This window comes from Amphichorda felina (genome assembly GCF_050947745.1).
Source record: "Amphichorda felina strain 45539 chromosome Unknown scaffold_4, whole genome shotgun sequence".
Lineage (NCBI taxonomy): Eukaryota > Fungi > Ascomycota > Sordariomycetes > Hypocreales > Bionectriaceae > Amphichorda > Amphichorda felina.
The window spans coordinates 541066-566560 of NW_028145046.1; the positions used below are offsets into that span (position 1 = coordinate 541066).

At 55.9% G+C, this 25495-nt stretch overlaps 11 protein-coding genes across 11 annotated transcripts; 5 read left to right on the top strand and 6 right to left on the bottom strand.

Annotated features, from left to right (window-relative positions):
* Nucleotides 1–722: 722 nt before the first annotated feature.
* ACO1O0_003916 (uncharacterized protein) lies at nucleotides 723–1083 on the bottom strand (the record flags this gene model as incomplete). Its single annotated transcript, XM_083193359.1, has 2 exons — nucleotides 723–1053; nucleotides 1079–1083. 2 exons carry the CDS (start codon nucleotides 1081–1083, stop codon nucleotides 723–725), a joined length of 336 nt encoding a protein of 111 aa, XP_083050307.1.
* A 1373-nt stretch (nucleotides 1084–2456) lies between these two features.
* Nucleotides 2457–2861, bottom strand: ACO1O0_003917 (uncharacterized protein; the record flags this gene model as incomplete). Its single annotated transcript, XM_083193360.1, has 1 exon — nucleotides 2457–2861. The coding sequence occupies one exon, from the start codon at nucleotides 2859–2861 to the stop codon at nucleotides 2457–2459; it is 405 nt and encodes a 134-aa protein (XP_083050308.1).
* Nucleotides 2862–4519: 1658 nt separating this feature from the next.
* On the top strand, nucleotides 4520–6505 carry GUP1 (MBOAT, membrane-bound O-acyltransferase family-domain-containing protein; the record flags this gene model as incomplete). Its single annotated transcript, XM_083193361.1, has 4 exons — nucleotides 4520–4775; nucleotides 4843–5435; nucleotides 5486–6347; nucleotides 6450–6505. 4 exons carry the CDS (start codon nucleotides 4520–4522, stop codon nucleotides 6503–6505), a joined length of 1767 nt encoding a protein of 588 aa, XP_083050309.1.
* A 217-nt stretch (nucleotides 6506–6722) lies between these two features.
* On the bottom strand, nucleotides 6723–7678 carry ACO1O0_003919 (uncharacterized protein; the record flags this gene model as incomplete). Its single annotated transcript, XM_083193362.1, has 2 exons — nucleotides 6723–7433; nucleotides 7565–7678. The coding sequence occupies 2 exons, from the start codon at nucleotides 7676–7678 to the stop codon at nucleotides 6723–6725; spliced, it is 825 nt and encodes a 274-aa protein (XP_083050310.1).
* A 2578-nt stretch (nucleotides 7679–10256) lies between these two features.
* Nucleotides 10257–13360, top strand: ACO1O0_003920 (uncharacterized protein; the record flags this gene model as incomplete). Its single annotated transcript, XM_083193363.1, has 3 exons — nucleotides 10257–11804; nucleotides 11858–12213; nucleotides 12721–13360. The coding sequence occupies 3 exons, from the start codon at nucleotides 10257–10259 to the stop codon at nucleotides 13358–13360; spliced, it is 2544 nt and encodes an 847-aa protein (XP_083050311.1).
* A 526-nt stretch (nucleotides 13361–13886) lies between these two features.
* Nucleotides 13887–15529, bottom strand: ACO1O0_003921 (SCF ubiquitin ligase complex subunit HRT3; the record flags this gene model as incomplete). The annotated part of the gene is made up of 2 exons (XM_083193364.1): nucleotides 13887–15068; nucleotides 15134–15529. The coding sequence occupies 2 exons, from the start codon at nucleotides 15527–15529 to the stop codon at nucleotides 13887–13889; spliced, it is 1578 nt and encodes a 525-aa protein (XP_083050312.1).
* A 668-nt stretch (nucleotides 15530–16197) lies between these two features.
* MTM1 (mitochondrial carrier domain-containing protein) lies at nucleotides 16198–17530 on the top strand (the record flags this gene model as incomplete). Its single annotated transcript, XM_083193365.1, has 2 exons — nucleotides 16198–16333; nucleotides 16398–17530. 2 exons carry the CDS (start codon nucleotides 16198–16200, stop codon nucleotides 17528–17530), a joined length of 1269 nt encoding a protein of 422 aa, XP_083050313.1.
* Nucleotides 17531–18034: 504 nt separating this feature from the next.
* Nucleotides 18035–19243, top strand: ACO1O0_003923 (WD40-repeat-containing domain protein; the record flags this gene model as incomplete). The annotated part of the gene is made up of 3 exons (XM_083193366.1): nucleotides 18035–18335; nucleotides 18562–18973; nucleotides 19051–19243. 3 exons carry the CDS (start codon nucleotides 18035–18037, stop codon nucleotides 19241–19243), a joined length of 906 nt encoding a protein of 301 aa, XP_083050314.1.
* Nucleotides 19244–19530: 287 nt separating this feature from the next.
* Nucleotides 19531–20431, bottom strand: ACO1O0_003924 (FRG1-like family-domain-containing protein; the record flags this gene model as incomplete). Its single annotated transcript, XM_083193367.1, has 2 exons — nucleotides 19531–19969; nucleotides 20040–20431. The coding sequence occupies 2 exons, from the start codon at nucleotides 20429–20431 to the stop codon at nucleotides 19531–19533; spliced, it is 831 nt and encodes a 276-aa protein (XP_083050315.1).
* Nucleotides 20432–20764: 333 nt separating this feature from the next.
* Nucleotides 20765–21987, top strand: ACO1O0_003925 (uncharacterized protein; the record flags this gene model as incomplete). The annotated part of the gene is made up of 3 exons (XM_083193368.1): nucleotides 20765–20816; nucleotides 20875–21027; nucleotides 21092–21987. 3 exons carry the CDS (start codon nucleotides 20765–20767, stop codon nucleotides 21985–21987), a joined length of 1101 nt encoding a protein of 366 aa, XP_083050316.1.
* Nucleotides 21988–22273: 286 nt separating this feature from the next.
* Nucleotides 22274–24028, bottom strand: ACO1O0_003926 (ZIP zinc transporter-domain-containing protein; the record flags this gene model as incomplete). The annotated part of the gene is made up of 3 exons (XM_083193369.1): nucleotides 22274–22632; nucleotides 22685–23716; nucleotides 23764–24028. 3 exons carry the CDS (start codon nucleotides 24026–24028, stop codon nucleotides 22274–22276), a joined length of 1656 nt encoding a protein of 551 aa, XP_083050317.1.
* Between the last annotated feature and the right edge of the window lie 1467 nt (nucleotides 24029–25495).

Sequence of the window (25495 nt, forward strand, 5' to 3'; positions counted from 1 at the left end):
TTTAACATGTAATGGTCAATCAGCGGCTAGCAAGCAGCGTTTGGTATTCATTAATTTAGCAACGTTATGAAAAGACGAGGAGAACGAGAAGAACCAGTCTATGCAACTTCGAGTGAGTGTCTGGCAACACGACCGCTTCATTGATCGTGACTTTAAATGAATATACCAAACGATGCCACATGGTTGTTTCATACTAATCGTTACCCATAAGGTTATGGTTTAGCATAAGCTTGGCAATTAACGTTGACGCGACGTTAAAGTGGAGGCAGCGTGGCATGTGGCACTGATCTCCCAAAAGCGCCGCTGGAGTTTGCGCGGGCTAAGGATAATCAAAGTTGAATCACTTCTCTGCTTCTGCTCTGCCGTCAAACAAATGCTTTGATTATACCGACCCTATACTTTGCTGATGCTAACCATGTCCATTCTTTGTGCTGCCCCATGTCCTGTGTCCTGCGGTGGCAGCCACGACATAAACCAGCTCGGGGTCTCCAAACCTGCATGCCACCGTGCGGCCGGGCCCATGCCTCGCGTACAACAAACATCTCCTCAATGCCAGAGCGGCTAATAGCAGTTTTGATTCAGGTTCCGCCGTAGGCGTCGAAGCGACGCACTTCTCTCCGCAAATAATGCTCCCCCAATGCTGACCATAGTTAGTTTTCCCGTAGCTCCGGTCCTCAAACCTCGTTTGGAAGGGGGGGTTAAAGGGGGGGAAGAAGGGAATTCTATAAAAACACACCAAGGCAAAAATCCCACCTGCGGACCTCGTCCGGTTTGCAATGCATGCAAAGGCTGGTGACGGTATAGAGGAACCTCTTGATGGCCAGCGAGTCGCAACCCGGGAAGGGCGACCAGCACATCTCATTCTTGACTTCGAACACGGCCACGTGGTCGAGCGAGGGCTGGCGCAGCATGACTTCTTCGCAGCGCTCGAGGAAGACGAGGATGAAGCAGTGGCAGTTGCTGCAGATTCCCTGTGCCATGAAACACATGGTTTGGATGGCTTGGCGGTTGATGTGGTCTAAGCATAAGTGGTAGGCATTTGTCTCCGTAGCTCTGTTGTGTAGATGGAGTAATTCACCGCATGGCCTTGTCAATACTACTAGGTAGTATTAGGTACTCTGCCTGCTCTTTTGGCCATGAGGCATGGGATCCCGAAAACATGGACCGTCCAGTGGCGCTTTCCCTCCCAGTTTGGTTGATCAACGTAGTTGACTGAACGTAAATAGGTAATCAGAGCGGCCTGAAAGAGCACCACAGAATTCGAAGTAGGCATGATCGGTTCGGCCAACGATATCTAGCCTAGACCTATTAACAGAGATTAAAGGAGTTTTTCAAAACCTGCCTTATGTTAAACAGTCCACAAAGCCCTTCATTGGGAACTCAGATAGCCCATACTCTACCACTCTACTCAGATAAGGAGATAGTACCTTTGATGTACAAACTAGCTTTCTTTTTCTGGCTCGATCTTTCCTCAGGTAAGTACCTGTTTTACTAAAGAAGATTCTAGTATCTACGATAGCTTGCGCCAGGCAGCCAAACGTCAGGACATTTGGGGACACCTCTATTCTTCTCAGTAGTCCTTAGGAGCGCGGATTATCTCCCCTGGTAAGATTGGTCGCCCATCTAACGGAGCGCCGCCAGCGTTCCCGGAGCTGGGGATAGGTCCTATTGTAAGTCGCCAGTACTTCATCTATACCAGATATTCAGGTTAGCCGGCGCCCCTCACGCAAATACAGCCAGGTTTGAATAGGATATACGCACTCCCATGGTTGATGGTGAACCCATGGGGGAAACGATCGGGGTGCTTGGCCTGGAAGCAGTCTGCGCAGAGCCCCTCGATGCACGTCCGGTAGTAGACCTCGATCACATTGCACTGATTGTACGGGCTCCATGAGAAGGTGGAGGTGATAGGTGAGATAAGGCTCTGAGGCCGGTTGGGGACAGCCCCGTGCGCGGCTTCGCAGTAGGTCATCATAAATTTGATGTTTCGGTGACATTCCTCGCAAGCCTGGAAGGCTACAAGACACATTGCGAGAGAAAGTGCCGGATTCAGGGGTTCCCAATACTAAAGGACAGGATTCTGTGTTGTTTGCAACGTGATCTGGAGCGCTGTCTGTTCAGAATTTGAACCACCGATCGTGTCTTATACAATCACGTCGTCCTAGCTCCCCTGGTCCCCCTACTCTGGAAGCACTGAATCACTGATCGAAGCCTCTAGACCGTTTTATAATTAAATTGATTAAGAAATCAGTAATTAGTGCAGCGATGATTGTCTGCTTGACTACCACCAACAAAGATGGGACAAAAACGATTGCCAATCCATGCATCCTCGTATCACGTCCTGCCCTGAAGATATCTGCGACTCAGATCCCTAGCATGAAGAAATATCAGTCTAATCTGCCGGCTGCTCTAGAAATCAAGTATACTCAATTGCAAATCCAGCAGCAGACTTACCTTCATTCAATTTCAGCTTGCTCGGAGAAGGACGGCACCCCCAAACTCTCCTCATCAGCCTCCCTCTCGGTCGACTCGCCGCTGGACTCGCCAAACTCCAGGTGCTGCAGCTCGCGCACATACTCCTCTATCCGCCTTCCCATCTCCTCCAGCCGAGCGCGCTGCTCCGCAGTCGTAGCCGTCCCCGGGCCGGCGTGCTGGGGGCAGTGCACGAGGCGCCCGGCCCACGAGACGCTCAGAGCCTCGCATCCGCCCATGGGAGACCAGCAGAAGCCCGAGCGGATGGTCCATTCGGATTTGTCGCCCTCCTTCTTCCGCAGGATCTTCTGCATCCCCGTGCAGTACGTCATCCGCACGCGGTGGAACCGGGCGCAGCGTGGGCAGACGTCGAAGCGGACTTCACACATGTTTACGTTGACGGGTGTTGGATCAGTACTAGTAATCGCGTTCGAGGTTATGGGAAGGGGGGGGGGCAAAGAAGAAGAAGTGTTTATCCTGTTGGCCGGAGATGTGGCCCTCTCGAGGTCGGAACTCTGTCGCTGGAAGGGCCCGGATAAGCTCGTAGGGGGCGTTCAACGCATCCAGCCACCAAATATAAGCAGCCTCATTGCCACAGCCTAGACAAGTAGATCAAAAGAGGGGAAACAGCATAGTCTACCATGTAGTTTCATAGGAGTGGAAGTATGAGCGTCAACGGCTGTCGTGGCGTTTGTTGATTATGTCCTAGCCATGAGTGCTGGGGTAGACAGGGCATGAACAATTGGACCGAGTGTTCTTTATTTCAGCGACCGAATGCTCGCTCAAAGGTTACATATAAAGGGGAGACTTGAAATGACAATTCCCACTGGCAACAGCTACCTTCCAGTGTCTATACTATCTAGTATCTTTCGTCCGTGGGGCTCAAAGCCCAGGGCCCGGGGGGGTAACGAAGAGCGGAGAGTACAACTGCGACATGCTCTGGGAATATATCGAAAGCTGTCAAGAGCTTGCCCAGTTCTGGACTTCCACTCAACTGTTTGATTGCACGATCGGAGCCATTTGAACGTGGCGCACCCAGCGTTGACCCCCGGGGCTTGAGTTGTGCATAAAGCGATGGACTGTCCCGGCGTTAAAGAGACACACAGTCGCTGGCATGGTATATCCAGCGTTTCGTTGTAGACGGCGTGGAATGTGCGCATAAAACTGGTGTAACCCATCCGGGCAACCGGTTCCAAACACGTCCAGCTGCTGCTTGTGCCGCTGCCGAAGATCATGGGCGATCCGACCATCTCCAGGACGCCGCCGTAGGAGCGGGAGCGCAGACACAGTTCCAAGACGAATTCCCTGGGCTCGCAGACGAGCCGCAGCCAGCATGGGTAAAGTCCACCTTGAAAGGCTGGAGCTCAAATATGGTAGGCAGCAGAACATAGCATGAAAGGGCAGGCTCGCCCGACATCAGGGCACGCCAATGCCAGACATATTGCCACCTGCCCTCCGGGTCTCGCGACGGTCCTTTGGAGTAGCAGCAGTTGTGATCCTACGATACCAGGTTCGATGTTTCTAGCAAGCAAACTGCAGCGCATCCTCGTGGCGACTCTCCTCCATGCAAGTTGAAGCACACGGCGACCACGTGATTCAGTGGCCCGCCTTCTGCCAACATCATATCCCCACAGGTGCGCTTGTGTTGTTGGAAGATCTGCTGAGCATATTTGCCCCTTTTCGTGCACTGATCCCGCAGACTTCGCCTGGTAATCAAATGAATCAACTTGGCTCTTAGCCAATTGGCGGGTAATGTCGACAGTTGGAGAATTTAAGCACCTACCTCGGCTCCAAGCCTGGGCTAATAACGGTCGGTGGTGGAGCGCAGCGTACAGTGCTAGTACTCGAACCACCTAACTAATGATCCCCAGTCCCCACACAGCCACTGGACCCCTTGAAAGTTGAAACCGCTGCGCCCCTTCCGAGCCTCTGCTTCAACCTCCCACATCCCAACCGCCAACGCTGTCCTTTCCTCTCTGGAGCATAAGCTACCGACTACACAACATAATGAGCTGAACCCTACACGCCGGAACCCAATTTAGCCAATATGGGTCTACTGTCATTCTTTAGAAATATCTACGATCTCGACACGCTCGACACGCGTTTCACGAGCCCCTCGTCCGTTCCATACCAGACCGTCATCGACGCCCGAAGCGATCCTGGGTCGAGCCAAGAACCTTCCTTCAAGGCCCAGCCACGGGCATCCCCGCCAAAATGGAGGACTCCAGAGTTCTGCCTCTACTATGTCGTCTTCGTCCTCGCCGTCCCGCTCATGTTCTGGATCCCGTACCAGGTCTCAGGACGTAAGTGCCATAGCGCCTCGATAGCAACAGTCAGGCACAGGGCACCAGAACTAACTCGTTCCTCCAGCTTGGGACCCCCGATACTACAAGTATGAGCGTATCCTCTCGGACGGCTGGATACTAGGGCGCAAAGTCGACATATCGGACCACCAGTACAACATCTTTCGCCGGAATCTCCCATACATGGGAATGCTTCTGCTCTTCCATCCATTGCTGCGAAAGTTATGGAACGTATTCCACCGGGTGCCGGATAATAGGAACAACGGCGCCGGCCGGCTCGAGCAACGTCTGTCTTTTGACTACGCATTTGCGATTCTATATCTCGTCATGCTGCATGGATCCTCGGCGTTCAAGGTAGCTCTCATTCTCTACGCCAACTACCGACTCGCCACGACGATTCCCAAAAAATACATTCCGCTTGTGACCTGGGTTTTCAACATTACTGTTTTGTTCGCCAACGAACTGTGCCGCGGCTACTACTACCGCGACATTGCCAGGCTCTTTGCCACCCCTCTTGTAGGGTGGGGTGCCTGGCTGGACAGCTACGGGGGCCTCATACCGAGGTGGCAGGTACTGTTCAACATTACCATTCTGAGGCTCATCAGCTTCAACATGGACTACTACTGGAGCCTCGAAAGGCGCACTTCCAACTCGATCGAGGTGTGTTTCCCTGCTTTTCGCTCCAACGGGCTTCATCTAATATGCCAAAGAAGAAGCAGCTAAATCCGGCACAACTCTCTGAACGGGATCGTGTTTCCATCTCTGCTGATGCCCAGGACTACTCATTCCGCAACTTCGTGGCCTACGCCGTCTATGCACCGCTCTACCTCGCAGGACCCATCATGACTTTCAACGACTACATCTCCCAGTCCAGGCACCGCGCTGCCAGTCTTGAGCGTCCCCGCACCGTGCGCTACGCCATCCGCTTTGTCCTCGTGCTCCTCGCCATGGAGTTCGTCCTGCACTTCAACTACGTCAACGCCATAAGCAAGGCGAACCCAGTGTGGAGCGAGTACACAGCTGCCCAGCTGTGTCTTCTCTCTTTCATGAATCTACACATCATCTGGCTCAAGCTCCTACTTCCCTGGCGCATGTTCCGCCTGTGGTCGCTCATTGACGGTATCGATCCGCCAGAGAACATGGTTCGTTGCGTGAGCAACAATTACAGCACGCAGCTCTTCTGGCGCTCGTGGCACAGGTCGTACAATCGTTGGCTGATCCGCTACATATATGTGCCGCTTGGCGGGTCGTCGTTCCGGAACTGGCGCGCTACGGCCCGGTCAGTCATAACATATCTTCTCGTCTTCACATTTGTCGCGCTCTGGCACGATATTCAGTTGCGTTTGCTTATCTGGGGTTGGCTGATCGTCCTGTTCATGGCGCCCGAGTGGATAGCCTCGTACCTCTTTCCGGCGAGAAAGTGGGAGAATCGCCCGACAGAGTATCGCATGCTGTGCTGTGTCGGGGCCGTGGTCAGCGTCTTCATGATGATGGCTGCGAACTTGGTCGGGTTTGCCCTGGGGTTGGATGGACTGCAGGTGATTATCAAAAGCATCTTGCACGATTGGTCTGGTAGGTTCTATCCAGTCAACTTAACACCGACATGCACTAACTCTCTGTCAGGTATATTGTTCCTCACCACATCATGTGTATGCCTTTTCGTGGGGGTTCAAGTCATGTTTGAGATCCGAGAAGAAGAGCGGCGCAAGGGTGTTAACCTCAAGTGCTAGACTTAGAGATGTTCTTTTGGATGCAAGCGATAGATTTCCGATGAATGATTATGTATTATAGATTACAACGACTAGAAGAGTCTGTATAATTACCAGAGCGACCACGCGCAAAATGCGGTATCCAAAAATTCGCTTTTCTCTGTTTGGGTATCATCCATAACACGCCCGCCCATCTCTTCATTCAACCACAATCACCTTAGTTTCGCATACTCGCGACCTAATTGACGCCGCTCATCTCGGCATCTCCATGCAGCGGCTGCTTGGCAACCTTCCCATCCATGCCGAGCTTCGTCTCCGTCACCCACTGCCTCAGCCAAATCAACCCCCAGACCGCACAGAAAATTATCACGGCAGCCACGGCGACCCCAATGGCACACGCCGCAACGATGCCCCGGCCGCCAATCGCCTCGGGATCCAGGAAGGCGTACACGTAGAAGCCCTGCGTCGCGTGCGTCACAAACGCCAGCCCCAGGTACATGGCCAGCACGACAACCAGCCACAGCAGGTGGATCCACGGCGGCGGGCTCGTCCGCGGCACAGCAATCTCGAAGAGGGCGAAGACGCTGTTAAGCGCGTGCTGGGTGATGTTCTCCCACCCAAGGAACGGCATGGCGAACCACGCACCCCCATACAGGGCGGCCCAGTAGACGACGGTGACGAGGATGGGGTACACGACGGCCGAGGTGTAGAGGAGCGAGTGCAGGGCCTGCAGGGGCCGCGGCAGGGCGTCGAGGCCGGAGCGGTTGGGCCCGCGGAGGGCGTAGGTGGCCGTGTGCAGGGCGGCGATGAGGAAGTAGAAGGCGACGCCCCAGAAGGTCAGCACGGTGAAGTAGGAGAAGGAGCGGCGGGCGGAGCGGCAGCCGTGGATGGCGTCATGCTCGCAGCGCCAGGCGAGGCTGAAGAGCCGGGACGCGAGGGCGTAGAGGCCCTGGGGGCGGTTAGTTACGGGCGGCGGTGTTGTGAACAACTATATATAGGTATGTAGTAGCTAAGCTGGGTAATACGTATCCGTAGCAGGAACATGGAACAAGGGCGCGGCAAACGGGGGGGAAGACTCACGATGAGGGCGCGGCAGGCAAATAGCAGCCAGGGGCTCAGTGCCCAGGACGTCTGGAACCGGTTGGACGGATCCCAGAGGTCTGTGCCGAAGGAGAAGACCTGTTTAATCCTCATGGCTGCGGGATGCTGATCAAGGAGTGCAGCAGAGCCGGCGCGCGAGGACAGAGCCGTGGGTGTGATCGTAATATAAGATATTTTTACTACGGAGTACGCGATAGCAACAAAAGCAAACACATTTGGTATGAATGCTACCTTGGGTTTGACTTTGGACTCGTGGCTAAAGTGAGGCTGATGCTGACTCTGGCAAACCCCCATGAATCCGGGTTTGGTGTTAGCATACCTTATTATTACTTCGTACGGAGTAGGTAGTATATACGGGTACCTGATCATACACCGAATTGCTAGGAATCCCGACACGTCTTCGAGACAGGCGAGAGAAGTGGCCAATTGGCTGATCAGAAACGGACATCAGCAGAGCTCACGCATCAATAGGTGGCCCCTGCTTGTCCCATAATCATGGCGTCGCGCTGTTGTGAGTTGTGTAGGGCGAAGTACGAGTGGTAGTACTCCGTATTCGTAGGTCGTGATGATTTTGAATCATGCGATTTTATGTCTGCTAGTGTACGAGCACTACTATCGTCAATTCGACATGTCGATCAGTGTATGGAGTACGGATAGATATCCGCAGATCGCGTGATCTGCATGCCACGATGGGGCTTAAGGCGTCAAGGGCCCAAGACAGGCTTGCCAATGTGTCGGTCCCATGCGTATCTGGTGAATCAAATACCAAAAGAAATGCTTGGAAGTTGGGGAGTTGGGAAGCCATAAGGCTGAGAAGCTAGAGCCGGGGGTTTTTCGAGCTGCGTCCAGTTTCCCTCCTGAATAGAAGCCATCGTGGCGCACAAGGTACCATGCCATTGGAGATACTGGAGATACTCTCCTGGTGGAATTCTTACGCGGGTACGGATAAGTGCAGTAGTAGATGCCAGGTGACAACTTGCTCCAGAGCAGTGACCGCCAGTAGTCGCGCCAAGAGGGGCAAGAAGAAGACCGCAAAAGATCAGCAGTGTGCGTGCGTGGTGCGTCGGTAATTAATTTTTACTATTCTTGTTGTATTGCCAATAGTCTGCGGCCGAGTCAGCACACGCCAGCCTACCAGCGGATATCACTGGGTCGAAATCTGCAATTCGCATCTTTTCCAACCGTCCAACGTGGCAACTGACAGATATAATTAATTCAATATCATTACGAAGTCTCCGTACGGAATAATACGTATGTAGTACAGATACCACGATGTCGGCTGTCCGGCGGGCCGCATTCCTGCAGGCACCATTCCTGGTCCTTGTCGGGTGATCCCAGAGTCCAAGACGGCGTCACTGTGTCTCAAACGGGATTCGTAACAACTGACACGCACAAGCGTGGCTGGATGGCCGACCACGGCACTGGATTCTGCTGGATTTAGCGGCTGGGAGACGAGTGTCTCGAACTCGACTAAACCCCGCTATGGGTGCCGATCACCCGTTGAAAGCCGCCCCAGAGCAATGAACGGTGCAATGATGATACGTACTACATACTATTAATACTACCTATGTACTGATGGACGACGGATGTGCGAGAAGGATTTTTAGTTGGAATTTTCCCATCACAAGCTGCGAAGCTGGGATCAACCGATGGTTTGGCTCCCTGCAGGGGACAGGGGTAACCACGCAGGTGCCCACTGGTCCTTATTATTACTGCCCGCTATGGCCCACGGCTCGGCGCTCTACCGCTCCAATGCTCCATGCCTGATCTCGGTGAACTGCGCTAAGAGAGGCCCCAATGGCCCCCCAATGGCTACAACCTGGAAGCTTGCAGGCTGGTTCCATGCTTGGCCCGCGCAGCTTCCAGGCCTTCCATGGGAACTCGAACCCGACGCGACTGTTCTGATGGCGGGGCTCCTGGTCCTGCCGCAAAACCTCCAAGGCTTGTAGGCTCGCACATGCCTAGTAGGCTCATAGCACAGGAAGGACCCCTGGAGCTTCCCGTTCCTGCCAGGGGCACACGCTGGGGGATGGTGACATTGGCGGCACTGCCGCACTGGCTCTGCATCACCGCGTTATGGCGTTCTGCCAACCACCACCACCACACCACCTGTTTCCTCCACCATTGCTGCCCTCGCATCTCCTTTCCATCCGTTCGGTCTCTGTTGTTTAACTCTGCTGGCATCTTTGCTTACGCCAATTGCTGCTGGCTGCGCGCTCGCGCCCACGGAGCTCGACCCCATCGCCATTGCAATCCCGTCCCCGGAGACCCCTGTCACGACAAGCAGCACCGCCCCCCATCTGTAGAGATTGAGAACAACAGACACGGGTGCGGGCTCCTCGACGACTCGCCCCAGCCCCGACAACTCCCAGATTCACACCGACGCCGTATCATGGACGCCCTCGCCATCTGAAGAAGCCCCGGTATCCCCAGGATCGCGAACCGCATCCAACTACATTCGCTCTACTACATTCGCTTGTTACACCCTCGACTCTCGTTGACCCTTTGGGCTCCCCGTGCTCCCCGTCAAACCTCGGGCGCTTGCAGCTGCTGCTACTACCACCGAACATTGGCGCCGTGTCACAGCGCTCAATGGTTCCTGTCACGCTCGGACCAGCAAGCAGTCTAGAATAATTCCCGACTGTCATCGGCTCTCCCGCCGTTCGCAGTCATGACCTCCCTGTCGCTGCCCCCTCTGCAGTTTGATGATGGGGGCTTCCGCGTCTCCGTCATCACGGGTCCGCCAGCCGCCACCGGTCTTCCCGCTGTGGCCGATGCGAAACCCTTCTCACAATCCGAGGCCGACCAAGAAGAGAAGCCGGAACCAGAACCCAAGCCGGAGCAAGAACAAGAGCAAGAGACCCAGCGGGCGCCCCCCGAGCAGCCCCAAAATGCGCCACCGCAATCCCAGCAACCTCAATCCGAGGCCACGCCCAACTCCAACACTGTGCTCAAGGCAGAGCCCAAGGCTGAGCCAGAGGCCGAACCAGAGATTGAGCCCAGGCCTGAACCCCAAGTCAACCCGGAATCTAGACCAGGGATTGAGTCTACTACACCCGTGTCACAATCCACACCGATTACAGAGCCTGAGTCACCACCCGCTCCAGAGCCTGAGCCTGCACCAGTTCCAGAGCCTGAGCCTGCACCAGTTCCAGAGCCTCAGTCTACACCGGTTCCAGAGCCTGGGTCTTCACCGGCTCCAAAGCACGACTCTGCACCGGCTCCAGAGCCCCGGCCCGCACCAGTTCCGGAGTCCCATAATGTGCCTATCACTGTGTCCATACCTGCGCCCGCTCCCGCGCGCAAACCAGTTCCTGCACCAGAGGCCACAATTGATTCACACCAGGTATCTGAATTAGTTGACGTCCCAGCATGCCTTCTTGTTGGCCCCCAACAAGAAATGCCCACCCCAATACTAGAGGAGGCTCCGGAGCCGCCCACTGTTCCCACACACCCTGTTGCATCTATGCAGCTTGCGTTTGCCGAATCACTAGACGAAGTGACCAAAGGGGGGGCGGACAAACCCCGACTCAAGGATCTTGATGCAAGGGCGCGCAGGCAACGCTTGTTGGACCAGGACAAAGACGATGAGCCCTTTGACGCACGGTGGCGCTATCGCCCTGGCCAGACCCAACACGAAGTCCTCAAGCTGGTCTCCCAAATCACTTTTGGTGTTTATCTTCTCCTCAACGGGATGGCCAACGATACTTCTCAGGTCATCACTATTCTGCAAGGGCACATTGACGAGGTCGACGAGTTTCTTGAAGTCACGCTTGAGGACTTGGCCCAAGCGTCCAACGATCTGGATGATCGCATCGACTATCTCAAGCTTCCCATGTCTAACGTGAAGGTGTTTGAGGAAATGCTCCAGGACCGCAACTACCGAGCTGAGATCCTCGAGGGTAACGAGAAGATAGACCAGGTGCTAGGACGGATGAAAGTCGTCATGAAGCAGTGGGAAGACGATGTCGAGGCTGGTCTACAAGGCGCCGCTGCCTTTAATGAGTGGTTGAACTTGGTTAGGACCGGGTCCTGGCGTCAAGCGCAACCCGAGCTCGTTGACATTTTTGATGCCATGAAGGGCAACGCAGAGGGGTGGCTTAACGCCTTTGATGAGATGGAGAGCAAGACGCAGCACATGAATGCCCTCGTCGCCGCGCTGATGACCATTGTCGCCGAAATGGAACACAAGGTCGGAGAGGTTAGCCGCAAGACATGGGTAAGTACTTGATATGCCAGATTCACTGTTAGTGGGATACTGACCATTGGTAGTCCACCATCCCGCCATTCACTTCACCCGCGCCCGCCAGTCTGAAGAGCAAAAAGGATACTTCCTCCATCTCGTCGCCGCTCTCAGTTCACTCTAACCCAAGATCTACCACGCGAACGAGTGTTCGCAGCGGATCTACCTCTACGTCTCAACATTTCCAATCCGACGATGAGATGGACGATGGCCTGGGCGAGTTCCCCTTGCCCGGCATCGCCCCTCTTCTGCCACCCCCGCGGTCTGCTGCTCGTGTCGCGAAGAAGCCAACAGTAGAGCCACCAACTTTGCAGGTCAACACAGCTCCCAAGCCGTCGCCAGTGGTAGAGGTCATACCGGAGGAGGAGAGAGAGGACAGCCCCCTGTACATCTTACAGCCACGAACATACACACCGCAGCCACCAGAGCCCCTCCCATCACCCAGAGTCAGGGACTCTCCTACATCACCCTCCAGCCTAAGACCACAACGACGATCTGACCAAGCACCGATACCTGTGGACGCGCGCTCCATAGATGAAAGAGTATCCAGCCCAGCATCACAGCGACGGTCTGATCAAGCACCGATACCCATTGACGCACGTTCCATCAGCCAAAGAGAATCCAGCCCAAGATCACAACGGCGGTCTGATCAAGCACCGATGCCCATTGACGCACGTTCCATCAGCCAAAGAGAATCCAGCCCAAGATCACAACGGCGGTCTGATCAGGCGCCGATGCCCATGGATGCGCGCTCCATCAGCCAAAGAGCGTCCAGCCCCAGAGAAGACACCCGCCTCCCTACGGGCGAGACTCGTGACCGCCCGGGTGGCCGAGCCTCGCCGGCAGTTACTACTTCGTCGAGAATCTCTGAGCCCCGGAGAAGCAATCATAGTAATCTGAAGCTGGCCGTTCGCGACTCGGGCGGTGGCCATCTGCAAGTCCGCGACTCGGCCAGCAGTCATCTACAGGCCCGCGACTCGGCCGGTAGCAATCTGCAGACTCGCGACTCAGCCGGTAGTAGTTTCCAGATGCGCGACTCCTCCGGGTCCGAGATGGATGGGCTCCAGCAGCACCGTATGCCGCGCGTGGGGTCGCATGCAGAGCTCCGGGCAACGCGGCCATCGCTGATCCAGTCCCCGAACTCGGACTATCAGCATTACCACCCTGTGCTCGCCTCGCCGCACTCCCCGCTCCAACAGCGACCGCATACTGCGGCCGGGCCACAGGCCTATCATACATCGGGGCAATTTCCGAACCAAGTTCACAACCAGCCTTCCCGACTTGGCGGTGCAACACCCAATACCATTGCCTCAAGCGCCAACGACAATCGCACAGTGAGGCCGAACGCACCTTCTATTTCTAGTAGAAAGACACTTAAGAAGAAGAAGAGTGCGTTTGGCTGGTTCAAGAAGGCCTTCACCATGGACGACGAAGAGAGAGCCGCATTTGAGGCCCGTAAAAATATCCAACAGCCTGACAACTACTACCAGGATATGACCCCCAAGTTCCTAGACGGCAAGAGAATACGATGAACAACCCGCCCACAATCGCAACGCAGCATCTTCCTCGGTGCTCTCTTACTTTATGTTACACTAGGTGTTTCTGTTTGGTTTCGAACTAAATCACCACACAGCGTCTGCACGACGACTCGCCCGACGCGAACTTTCCTATCTACCTCATAACCTGTCATATGTCTCTATTAAGATTCAATCAGCGCTTTTTTGGCAAGCGAGCCATTTTCTATCATGTCATATCAACAACATACACAGTGCCATCTACTATTTTATTTTGGCCCATCATGAGCGACTCTTGTCTTATGGGGAGGCTGGATTCAACTACCTTGGGTTTTGCCTACCAAGTACATGACTGCAACTGATTGGACGATTCTCATCTTCTGTGGTGTATTTTTTTTATCATAATGATGGCGCCGGGGTGGCATTACTTTGTACCTCCCGGCCAGGTGGATGTAATGTACTCACGATATATACAGAACAAGACAGACGTCATGAGATTTTGGTCTCTTCCTATGGGTGCCATATGCATGCCTAACGCACGTGTCTACTCCCCAAAACCATAGCTCTTGACCCGGCTGAAAAAGAAGGGCTTGTCATTCTTTAGCATGAACTCGCCCCAGTCATCGGTCAACTTGTTGTAGCTGTAAAAGCCCCGCCATACAAGCTTGTTGTTTCGCGCGCCCTTTCCGGCGCTGCGCATCGACAAGTCCATGCGGTACATGTATTTTTCACCCACCCCCTCCGTCTCGATGTACACATCGCCCTCCTGTGGCTGCTGGCCGGGTATCATCCCATCGGCCTCCTCAGGGAGGTCGAGGGTTGAGGAGAGGCGCCACCGGCCTTTCAGGGCAGCCTGCATAGCAGGCAATGGAAGAACCGAATGGCCCACAGAGGAGTGGTGCCGGTCGCGCTCCCCGCGGTACGCGAGAAGCTCCTTCTTGGTGAGGTGGTGGACGACCTCGGAGGGCTCCGAGGTGGTGAGCAGGCTGATGACGGACCCGTCGCGGAAGAAGCGCAGGTAGCGGTAGTAGGTGACGATGTGGATGGGGCTCCCGCCCCAGGTGACCTGGTTGGTGGACATCTGGCCGCTGCGGACGTAGTTGACGGTGGAAATGTAGCAGCCGTTAAATCGCACGCGCGGCCGGCGGCGGAACAGGGCCTTCCACGTCGGGTACACGCCGGGGACGAGCGAGCGCGTGACGAGGGCCGACTCGGCGGAGCGGCGGATGCGCAGGTCGCGCGCGGAGACGAGCGTGCCGTCCGGGAGGCACTCAATGTGGTCGTCGTGCGACGTCCAGTCGATCCCGAGGGCGAAGTGGTGGTGCATGGCGGCGAAGCCGACCTTGGAACCGAGGCTGATGCGGCGCCAGATGCGCTCCTCGGTGGAGACTAGGTAGGCGAGGCGCCGGCAGACGAGGGATAGGCGGGAGAACTCGGCGACGTCGTGGACGGCGACATCCTTGAGGATGTGGACGAGGATTTCGTCGGGGAGGTCGGCGATGGGGCAGGGGGGCTGGGGCATACCCTCAACAGGAGGGGGGATGGGCTCAATGGAGAGGGACGCGAAACTCTCTAGGAGTTCGCTCATGGACTGGGGTTGTGGTTGATTGTCGTCTTGGGCTTTAGAGGCTAGCGGTTGGGCGGTAGCTGACGGCGGCGGTGCTGGCTTGGGGAAGCCAGCTGGGAAGTGCTTCTCTCGGTACCTCCGGTCCACCCCGCTGTCAAGCTAGAGCGCCGTCAGAAGGGTCCCAGCATATGTCAACTATCACGGTAAGATGTGGACTCAAATACCTTGTAGGCTCGCCGGTACAGCTTCAAGCTGTCCCCCATGTTGCCCTGAGCTTCCCTCTCCATGGCCTCCTCGAAGTAATCCAGTGCTGAGACGAGCTTCTTGGGGGCGGGCTTGCCCGGTCCCGCGAGCGTATGCCCCGCGGGCACGGGGGGCTCATCAAAAGAGCGTCCCTGGAAATAGTCATCATCGTCGTCGGCGTGGGTGGGCCTCCTCTTGGTGGACGTTGAGACTGATGGACCGGACGGGTGCGTCGGCTGAGTCGATGATGACGACTCGCCTGGCTGGTGGCTATGGCCTGCGGCCTCATTCTTGGATCGAAGATCGTAAAGCCATTGCTGGCGGAAGTTCTCGAGTTCCGAGTTGAGATCCTCCACTCGGGAGTCGTTTGGGTTCATGGTGAGAGATGAGGATGTGGAGCGAGCTCGCGAATATTCAGGATGAGCTGATGTATTTATCATAGAAAATAACAAAGGTTCAAGGTTCTTATACGTAAGACATGTTGACAGCGTTTTGACGTACAATAAGGGAGCTATCTGATGTTAATATAGATATGCTGAATCCACACCGCATCCAGCATCAATGAGTGAGGTTGGATGTGGAGTCGAGGTAAGACAGAAGAGTGAGTCTAACGGCGAGTTGAGCAAGCGTTATCGATAAGATCGAATTCGGGTGATGAGGAAGCAATGCGGATAGACCGAGGTCCACAATAAACTTCAGCCAATCAAAGACCAGTCTGGGGTGATCCGGAAATCGGTGGCCTTAGCAGCTGCACCCGCAAAATTTTGGCCATTGTTTGCCGCCGCCTTCCATGTGGACCTTATCAATCGGTCGACTCATCGTCTCATGTCATGACGCCCACGACTCGTCTTCCCCTCCATAACCTTGCCACGTACAAAATCACCCTGGCCGCATCGCCAATTTAGAGACAGCATTTTCGAATGCTGCACCCCGAACGGCATTCCCTCAACCCGACCTAATAGACAATGAATTGAGAGAAACCGCCTTGGCCATCCACAGCTCCACCGGCCAAAGGCACTACCCGATACGCGCAAACATCGCCAAAATGGCCGTCGCGCAGTCCGCCGACATCGCCGTCGGCGGCGCCAGTGAAGGTCCCAGCGGAAGCGACGTATTCGAAATCACGACTACCCAGAGAATGGCATCCGCACTGACGGGCAGTCTCTTCACGTCCCTACTGGGTAAGCACCATCCCGTCCGGGTCTACCACAAAAAGCCGACGTGACCTAACATGAACCTTAATAGTGACACCGCTCGATGTTGTTCGTGTCCGACTCCAATCGCAGAAACCGCATTCTCCGAGTATCGACTTTTCCCGACTCGCCATGACAACAAATTCCCTTACTCCCGCTCAGACCGCCGAACTCGGCGTCACGTCCTGCTGCCGAGAGGTCTTCTTCATGAACAACAACGCCGAGTACTGCATCGCCGGGCCCAGGATAGAGGGTTTAGAAGCATCAGCCGGAGGCGCCAACTCGGCGGACTGCGCCGTGCACGAGGTGCAAAAGAGGACATACACCTCGACGATAGACGGGATGCGCAAGATTGCCCGTAACGAAGGCGTAACGACGCTTTGGAGGGGCCTGTCTCCGACATTGGTAATGGCCGTTCCAGCTAATATTATCTACTTTACCGGATACGAGTGGCTACGGCACAACCCGAAGAGCCCGCTCGCCAACTTCTCCGACGACTACGCCCCCTTGACCGCAGGGTCGGCAGCACGCGTGCTGGCAGCGACAGCGGTGGGCCCTATCGAGCTAGTCAGGACGCGGATGCAAGCTGCCTCGGGCACCTCAACAACGAACCACATGGTGGAAGCCTTCAGGGGCATCCGGCAAATGGTCAACACCCAAGGCTACACCTCCCTTTGGAGGGGTCTGACTCTGACCCTCTGGCGGGATGTCCCCTTCTCGGGGCTTTACTGGTGGGGATACGAAGTGATCCGTTCCAAGCTGACGGACATGCGCGATGAGCGCAGAGGCCGCACAGTCGATCGGTCTCTGTCGAGATCCCGGTATCGGTCGCAGAGCCATGAAAACCACTCGGCCACTTTTGTGGACAGTTTTGTGGCCGGAGCCACATCGGGGGCGTTTGCCTCCATCGTCACGATGCCGTTTGACGTCGGGAAGACGAGAACCCAGGTGCACCGTGATGCGCCCGTGGGCTCCGCTGTGCCCGAGTCGCGCCACATGACGCGCTTGCTGTGGGACATCTTCAAGACGGAGGGCATCGCCGGACTGTGGAAAGGCTGGATCCCACGGACGTTGAAGGTGGCGCCGTCATGCGCCATCATGATCAGCACGTACGAGGTCGGTAAGAGAGTATTCAGGGGAGTCAACGAGAGGGCGGCGAACAAGCGAACCGACGGCGACTTGTAAGAGGCTCATAATCTTTCCATTTTTATTTTTATTTTGGCTGCATTGCACAGGAGTTTGGGGCACGGAACATGTATACAAAACGAGGGGCGACTCCATTCACCTGCTTTCGCGTTAGACAAAACCGGCGTGTACGATACCATGTTAATTGGGAGGAAGAGTAAAACTTTAGACTCGCGCACCTAATACGATTTATGCTCTACTTTCCAGGCTTTCCTCAAAGTGTGCTACCCTGAAGTATGCTCGATAAGTGGCATCAAGTCCAGCAATGACGGAAGAATGAGTTCGGGTTTCATTGAAAACAATTAATAGAAGACTTAATAATGAATACGATGCGTAGTAACAGTATTCATTTGGTGGAATAAATGTTGTGAACTCTACCGTCGTATGTTCCCCATCAATCGTGTTGCTGAATTTGTGGATGGGTCTCACATTCTAGTTGCGTCTCACGAAAATCTTTCTGTCCAACGAGCGCTGAACTCTGGCTCTACCCCATCAATAGCCACAATGTCGTACTCACTGGCGCAGTCCGATCAGCACAGCTTCGCCGAGGACGTCTGGGTCCTCGACCTGGCGCGCACAACGTCAGGCGCCCTTGTGTCTATCTCGTCCGACCAGGCGCTCTCAGTGTTTGACCCCTCTGCTTCTTCAGCGCTGGGCAACGGCCCCGTGCAGAGTTTCGCCACAGACCATGGCAACTTGACGACACTACGAGTGTTTGGCGAGAGCGTCGTGTGCACGGCGGGTGAGAATGGGAGTGTAGAGGTGTGGGATTTGAGGGCGGCGGGAAAGGTGGCCAAGTTTGCTGGTGAGGGCTCATCTCATGTTCCCGAGTGTCTTGGGGGTATAAGTGAGACTGACGAGAGAGGATAGCAAGCGAAGCACCCATTATCTCCATGGCTTGTAATCCCCAGACACAGACCATCGCCGTCGGCACAGAGCTTCACAACCACCAAGCCTCCATCCTCCTCTGGTACGCCCGCCATGCCCCCATCTTGCCCCCTTCACCATGAGGAGAGGAACTCACACAGCAGCCAGGGACGTCCGCTCCTCGCCCTCCCCCGTGGCCGCCCACCACGAGCTCCACAGCGACGACATCACCACGCTGTCCTACCACCCAAACCGGGCCCCGATCCTCCTCTCGGGCTCCACTGACGGTCTCGTCAGCATCCACGACACGTCCGTCGCCGACGAGGATGAGCTGACGGTCCAGACGCTCAACCTCGGCGCCTCCATCCACCGCGCGGGCTTCATCGCCGACTCGCTCGTCTGCGCCCTCAGCCACGACGAGCGCTTCGCCCTCTACGACGTCTCTGACGGCCATGACAGCGGTGACGCCCTGTGCGACTTTGGTGACCTGCGGAAGGGGCTCGGGTGCCAGTACGTGGCCGATGTGGTGCCCAAGGTGGACGGTAGCGGTGCCATTGTCGGCGCGGGGGCGCAAGAGTGAGTTTTTCTTCTTCTTCTTTTTTTTTTTTTAAACTACTTTGTTCTCTTCGGGAGGAAGCTGACCGGCTTTTTAGTAAGGAGCATTTCGAGCTGGTGTTCCTGGCGCAATCACAAGACTCGTGGACACTGGATGGCGGGACGGGCGTTAGCCTGCCGGGAGCACATGGTGGGGAGATTGTACGGTCATTCTGCTTCTTTGACGACCAGCACGTGGTGTTTACGGGAGGTGAGGATGGTAAGATCAAAGCGTGGCGTCCGGACAGTTAGACAAGAGTCAGGGTTTAATTCAAGTATGTTGATTCATAGCCTATGCAGTGATGCCGGGTGCTAAGGTACCCGTATGAGTTCGCATGCTAGCTGCATGCCCTGGGGAGTTGGCCTGGGGTTCTATATAAAGGACCCGGGTCTCCGGGGTGTGGACGAGTCTTACCTCATCCTCGAATAGCTCGATATGAGCGAAACGCTAACAGACCATGTCCCTCGCAATGAACATCGGTGGTCCCATGACAAGGCTCCGTTATTCAACCAAAGATATCCATACCATGTCAGCCGCCTCAACCGAACTTGTCGTGCTTGTTCTTGACCTTGATCTCCAAGAGCCTCTCATGGTAATCCCCCTCCCTCCTCGCCCTCTTCAGCATCCTCACCTCATCCTCATCCAGCTTGCGCCCCGCCGCCTCCTCAAGCTCCCGCCGACTAATCTTGGCCTGCGCGCGCTCCTCCTTGGACGCCTGGATGCGCGGCTTGAACCGCGCCTGCATGCGTATCCGCAGCGTCGTGCCGAACGACATGTCCTCGGCGTCGCCCCGCACCTCGGTCACCTGCTTCTTGGCCGTCGACGACGGTGGCTGGGTGGTGATGAAGGTCTCGCGCTGCGTCTGCAGCTGGAATGTGCCGGGCGTGTCGGCGGTGGGGATCACGTTGAAGAACTCGAGGGGCGAGACGGCTTCGGAGGTGGCAGACAGCTGGCCGATCTTGTCGCACGACAGATATCTACCCGGGGAGTTAGCAAACCAAAAAAAAAAAGGGCGATTCATCAAAACCCGTTTGATGGGGGACTCACCGTCCGTGATGGCCCTTAAACCGGAAGCTCTCGGTGCCCGAAACGCGGTTGGCAACCCAGACCTGCCTCACGTCGTGCGGCTCCGCGCTCGCCGGGTTCCCGTCCACAATGTTCTCAATCGGCAGCGTGAACACGGCGCCGTTCTGGTCACACGCCAGCGCCGATGGCGGCTCCGTGGGGAGCACAATCATGACGGGCCCGACGACGTCGCCCGTTGACTCGGCCGAGACCCAGCTGTCGTCGTTGGCGGCTGCATCCTCGTCGGCGGCGAGCCTCTGCACCTGCTTCGAGGGCCCTCCATCGCCCGCAGCATTGTCGTCGGCGTCGGCGGCGGCGGGGCGCTTGCGCTTCTTGGGCTTCTTGTCGCCTTTGAATGTGAGCGGCTTGACCATGGCGAAGGACGGTCGGTGGGTTGGTTCTGCGGTTTGCGTCGGTGTCGGAGGTGGCAGCTGGGATCTGAAATCCGGAGTTCGGGAGGCGGCGACCTCCACTGAAAGTGGCACCAATTTGGCCCATTTTTGGGGGAGTTATGTAAGCGCTCAGGGTCCCCATTCTTGACCCCTCCCCCGCGCAACTTGCCTTGGGGAAAGAGCGACTGATAAGTCTAAGTCTACTGCTACTACCTTCTCTGAAACCTGAATCTCAGCAGCCAATTCCCTCTTGCATAATCTTCATCGGAGAATTCTGAGCCGCAGACTGACGTCGTATTTGGCCTTATCTTCAATATGGTTGCTCAAGCTCAAGCTGTGACAGTGTCACTGGAGGAGCTCAAGAATGGTATGCGCTGGAATATCGCACTTTGATAGGACAACTGTGCGTCGACTTACACCAACAGGCGCCGTCTCATTCGAGACCCTCCAGCAGGCCTTTGGACCCGACTCCCTGGGAATCCTCGTCGTCAAGGATGTTCCCAAGGAGTTTCCCCAGCTGAGACATCTCGCCCTCTCATACGCCTCTTATCTGGGGAACCTCCCCAAAGAGGAGCTCGGTATGTTCCTCATCCATCGTGCCTCCTCTCACTACCGCATTATCAAACTAACAACCACCACCAGACCGCCTCGAGAATGCCGAGGCCAAGTACCTTACCGGCTGGTCCCTCGGCAAGGAGACCCTCAAGAACGGCCAGGTTGACACCTTCAAGGGGTCCTACTACGCCAACTGCGCCTTCTACATCGACCCCTCACTTGAGTGCGCCCGTCCCACCGCCGACTTCTCCCCCGCCACGTTCCCCGAGTACCTATCCCCCAACGTCTGGCCATCGGAAACCGTCCTGCCGGGTTTCAAGCCCGCCGTGACCAACCTCTGCAGCCTCATCATCGACGTGGCCGTCCTCGTCGCCCGCGCATGTGACCGCTTCGCCGAGAAGGAGATCCAGGGGTACCCCCAGGGGTACCTCGAGCACGTCGTCAGCACCAGCAACACCACCAAGGCGCGACTGCTGCACTATTACCCGCAGCAGGCCGACCCCTCGGGCAAGAGCGAGGACGAGGACGACTGGTGCGCGACGCACCTCGACCACGGCTGCCTGACGGGTCTCACGTCGGCCATGTTCATCGACGAGCAGGCCACCTCGCCCGCCGTGCCCGCAGACGCCTCCGCCACGACGGGTGCCTCCCTGCCCCCGCTGGCCGAGCTGGCCTCGTCGCCCGACCCCTCTGCGGGGTTGTACATCAAGTCGCGCTCCGGCGAGACGTACCAGGTGCGCATCCCGCGCGACTGCATCGCGTTCCAGACGGGCGAGGCCCTGGAGCGAATCACGGCGGGGCGGTTCAAGGCCGTGCCGCACTTTGTGCGCGGGGCGCGCCCCGGCGCCGGTGGCGGGAGCGTGGCGCGCAACACGCTGGCCGTCTTTACGCAGCCCAATCTTGGTGAGGAGGTGGATATCGCGCAGCATTTGACGTTTGGCGAGTTTGCGAGGGGTGTTGTGGCTAAGAATACGGTGTCGTAGGATTTCCACAATGTCACCACTGTGGGATCCGTACGGAGTGTACTGGTTCTCCTGGGCCGAAAAGAACATATCGAGAAAATGGTAGTGGAGCGTTGACAAGCGTATATATGATGATGTCAAAAATTTCTATTCAAAATATAGCTTAAGATCTGAGAACCGTGAGATTGGTCTCGTTGCTAAGCCCAGAAAGAAGGATAAACATTGTGCTTAATGGATCTGTCATCCAGTTTCCTTGAAGAACCCCTGTAATATATGTGGCCCTATTCGATAGTTTCTCAGCCATGCTCTACGCCCAAGCTCCAACAAGGCTCATGCCAAAGGCACCCAAGAAGACGAGCACACAGGCAACAACCCGCTTGCGCCCACGGAGGTATATCCAACTATCGTCGCTCAGGAAATCCTCGGACATGAGCTCGACAAGGGATGCAAAAGTGAGGAGTCCCGCTGAGATGGAGTTCATGACGCCGACGACGATCAGGCCAACCTGTGAGTCCGGGCTGTATAGGGTGTGGGTTGCAATGCCGAGAGCCTGTCCGAGGGGAGTGGTGCATCCATAAGCTATCGCCATGAACCAGGGTTGGTGGTTCGCTTTGGGCCACTTGACCATGGAAATGCGTGAGCCGAGTGCGAGTCCCTCAAAAGTTTCTTCAACAGTGTTAGTGTGCCAGGGACCAGAGGGTATAGGGACGAGACTTACGATGGAAGACGATGGCAATAAGCAGGATGACGAACTCGCTGCCTACAGAGACACTGAGAGCCATGCCGATAAAGACACTGTGGAAGAGGATACCGAGCTCCAAGAGAACGCATTGCAGACGCTCTTTTCGGAGCTTTAGCTCTGTCGGCGGGTTCGATGATGTGTCTTCTGTTTCAATGGCTGCTTCTTCAATGTCGCTCTTGGGCTGGAGCTCAAGCTCAAGCGGTTGCTCATGACGGGCCGACCTGTCGTCATCAACGGCAGTAGGAAGGCGATTGAGGCCATGCCCAACACTAGAGGTACGTGCGCGTGGAGGGGCCATGTTACGCATAGGTACACGGGTACTGTCAGGCGCGGTGGTTACCTGGTCCTCGGCAGCCTGCTCATCGGGCTGGTGGGTCGACGGGGCAGTGGTACAGCGTCGAGCGGGGTGAAAGATCATCTCCACAACCGTGACGAAGAAGATGGCAGCTAGAGCTATGGCACCGGGCATAGCCGGGTAGTCCTTGACCCAAAAGTCGCCCAAGCATGGGTCTCCCAGTGAGATGAAGGCAGTGGGCAGCAAGTGAACAAATGCCGTGGCAATGAGAACACCTGTGCCGAAGTGACGGACCACGAAGAAGAAGCGCGGAGGAATGTGCAGGCCGGGATACTTGCTGGCCAGGAGAGGAAATGCGCAGGCCAGGGTCGAGACGAACCAGACGATGAGGAGCGCGCCGACGTGAAGAGGAGTGTCGTACACGGCGCCCGCGACACCGCCAGAGGTACAGGAAGATCGCTTGCGGAGGTCCACGATAAGGGGTCCGGACGAGGGATCCACGGCATTCGGGGGTTCGGCAGGGGGCGTAGAGGCATCACGGCTGGATCCGTTAAAGACGGACATGACAGCCGTGAGGGCAAAGGAAACGAAGAAGACAGATGCGGTCCAGGTAACCCAGCCCCAGATGCGTGAGGAGCACGCAGGGGAGGCTACCGGGGAACGGCAGGGCTGGTCATCACCACCAGCCTCAGCCATGCGATGCGAGGACGGTCCTGGGAGATGTCAGCCTACGTCGGGGACTACAGGCAGGATTACCAACCGCAGACCCGTCGTCCCGCACCGGCAGAGGGACAGAGGTCGGGCCCAGGCGAGAGACCTTGGTGATGCCACTTTTCGTCTGCGTTTGCTGAACCTAGCATCCCTCCGCCTCCATCATCGTCCTGGTCGGCGGCAACGTGCTCGCGGAGGTTGGCGATGCCATTGAGATCCTGGCGGGTCGTGTGTTTGGGGGCTAACGGATGGGGGCTCTGATTATAAGCCAGGTGCCGGAGGGCACCCTCGTCGGCCTTGGAGAGACAGATCATGGTGTGTGGGTTCCTTCCTGCCTTTCGGTTCTGTGTCTTCCTGGAGTTGAAGTTGCCAGGAAAGAAAAGAGGAGTCGTCCAAGATGATATCAGCACGAAGATGGGAAGGCGTGGACGAGTCATCAACAAGTTCCTTTGAAGGTGCCAACCGGGAAAGAGGCTTACGATTGCCCCACTCGGGATGAGATCTGGCTGTTGAGTGGCTGAGCATGTCTCAAAACGTGGGGCGATCTCCAAAGGCAAAGGCACACGACAGTCCGGAGTACCGAACAGCCTGGACCTTCTGGAACCCAACCTTGTTTGATGGCACCTTCATGATGCCCAAGATCTGAATGCCATCCATTACCCTAACCTGCCTCGTTTCCTCACCAAAAACGGCCATCCCAGTTTCATTTTTTTCTCTCTTTGTTTACCCCTTATGTTCCCTTTGGTATCTGTCTTCTGTGACCGTCGTTCACCTGGTTGATTAAAGTTCGGACAGTAGCCGAGCGGGCGCCGGAAGTGGAAAGCTGTCACACAGTCGGGAGTTTTAGGAGTCCCCCGTGCATTCGTGACCGGGAGCCGAGGAAATGGGTCACGAGCCCCCTCAATCCAGCTCTCGATACGCATTTCAATACGTAACGTATGGAGTACGAGTAACTTTTGACCGGTTTCTATTTCCACCCACGGCAGAGCGGTAACTACTCGAACATGGCGTGCCGATCAGGCGTATTGTCGGAGGCGCTATCCAGTCGTATTACACCCAGCTAGTATCTCATCCAGTCGTATTACACCCAATGGTCAGTTCACTCCCAAACCCTAACCCAGCCACTTGGGTCTCCCTATCCGTAGGGGTATCACGAGGACTTACCTAAAGTGACGTGCCGCAGGATACTATTGTGAGGACCTACAAAGACTCCTTGCTGCCGTGATTATGCCAAGATTTAGGTCTATATACTCTTTTTAGGTGTTTGCGGTCAATCATGCACAACCTCGTTTGACTGACCAACCTTGTTTGATTTTGTTTGATACCCGACCTAATTTTCCAATTTTGACTCACCTACCTTGCGCAGCCGTTCGATGATTGCGAATCCGTGAAGGGAGTCTTTTCTTTCTCCCAATAGTCTTTGCCATGAGCAGCCATCGGACACCCAAGCATGGCCAGAGTACGTCAGATATTAGACACGGACACAGTGGTACCTTAGCTACTTACTGTGCCGTCCACGAGTAGCCACATGTAAAGTCATAGAATTTTTCTTCAGTAATCGTATGCCCCCTCCGTCTGAGTAGAATTATGAGTAACTAACTGAACATGCAAGTTAGGTTGTTAGCGCAACTTTGAGAGGGCTCTGGTCAAGCCTCGTGACCCTTCCCATCTATGCTCGGACGCATGGATGCCCTACGTGTGTGCACTTACTCAGATGGAGGGGTAGATGATTTATCACCTTTGCCGGTACATCTTAGTGAGCGCTGAAGCCCCTCACACTT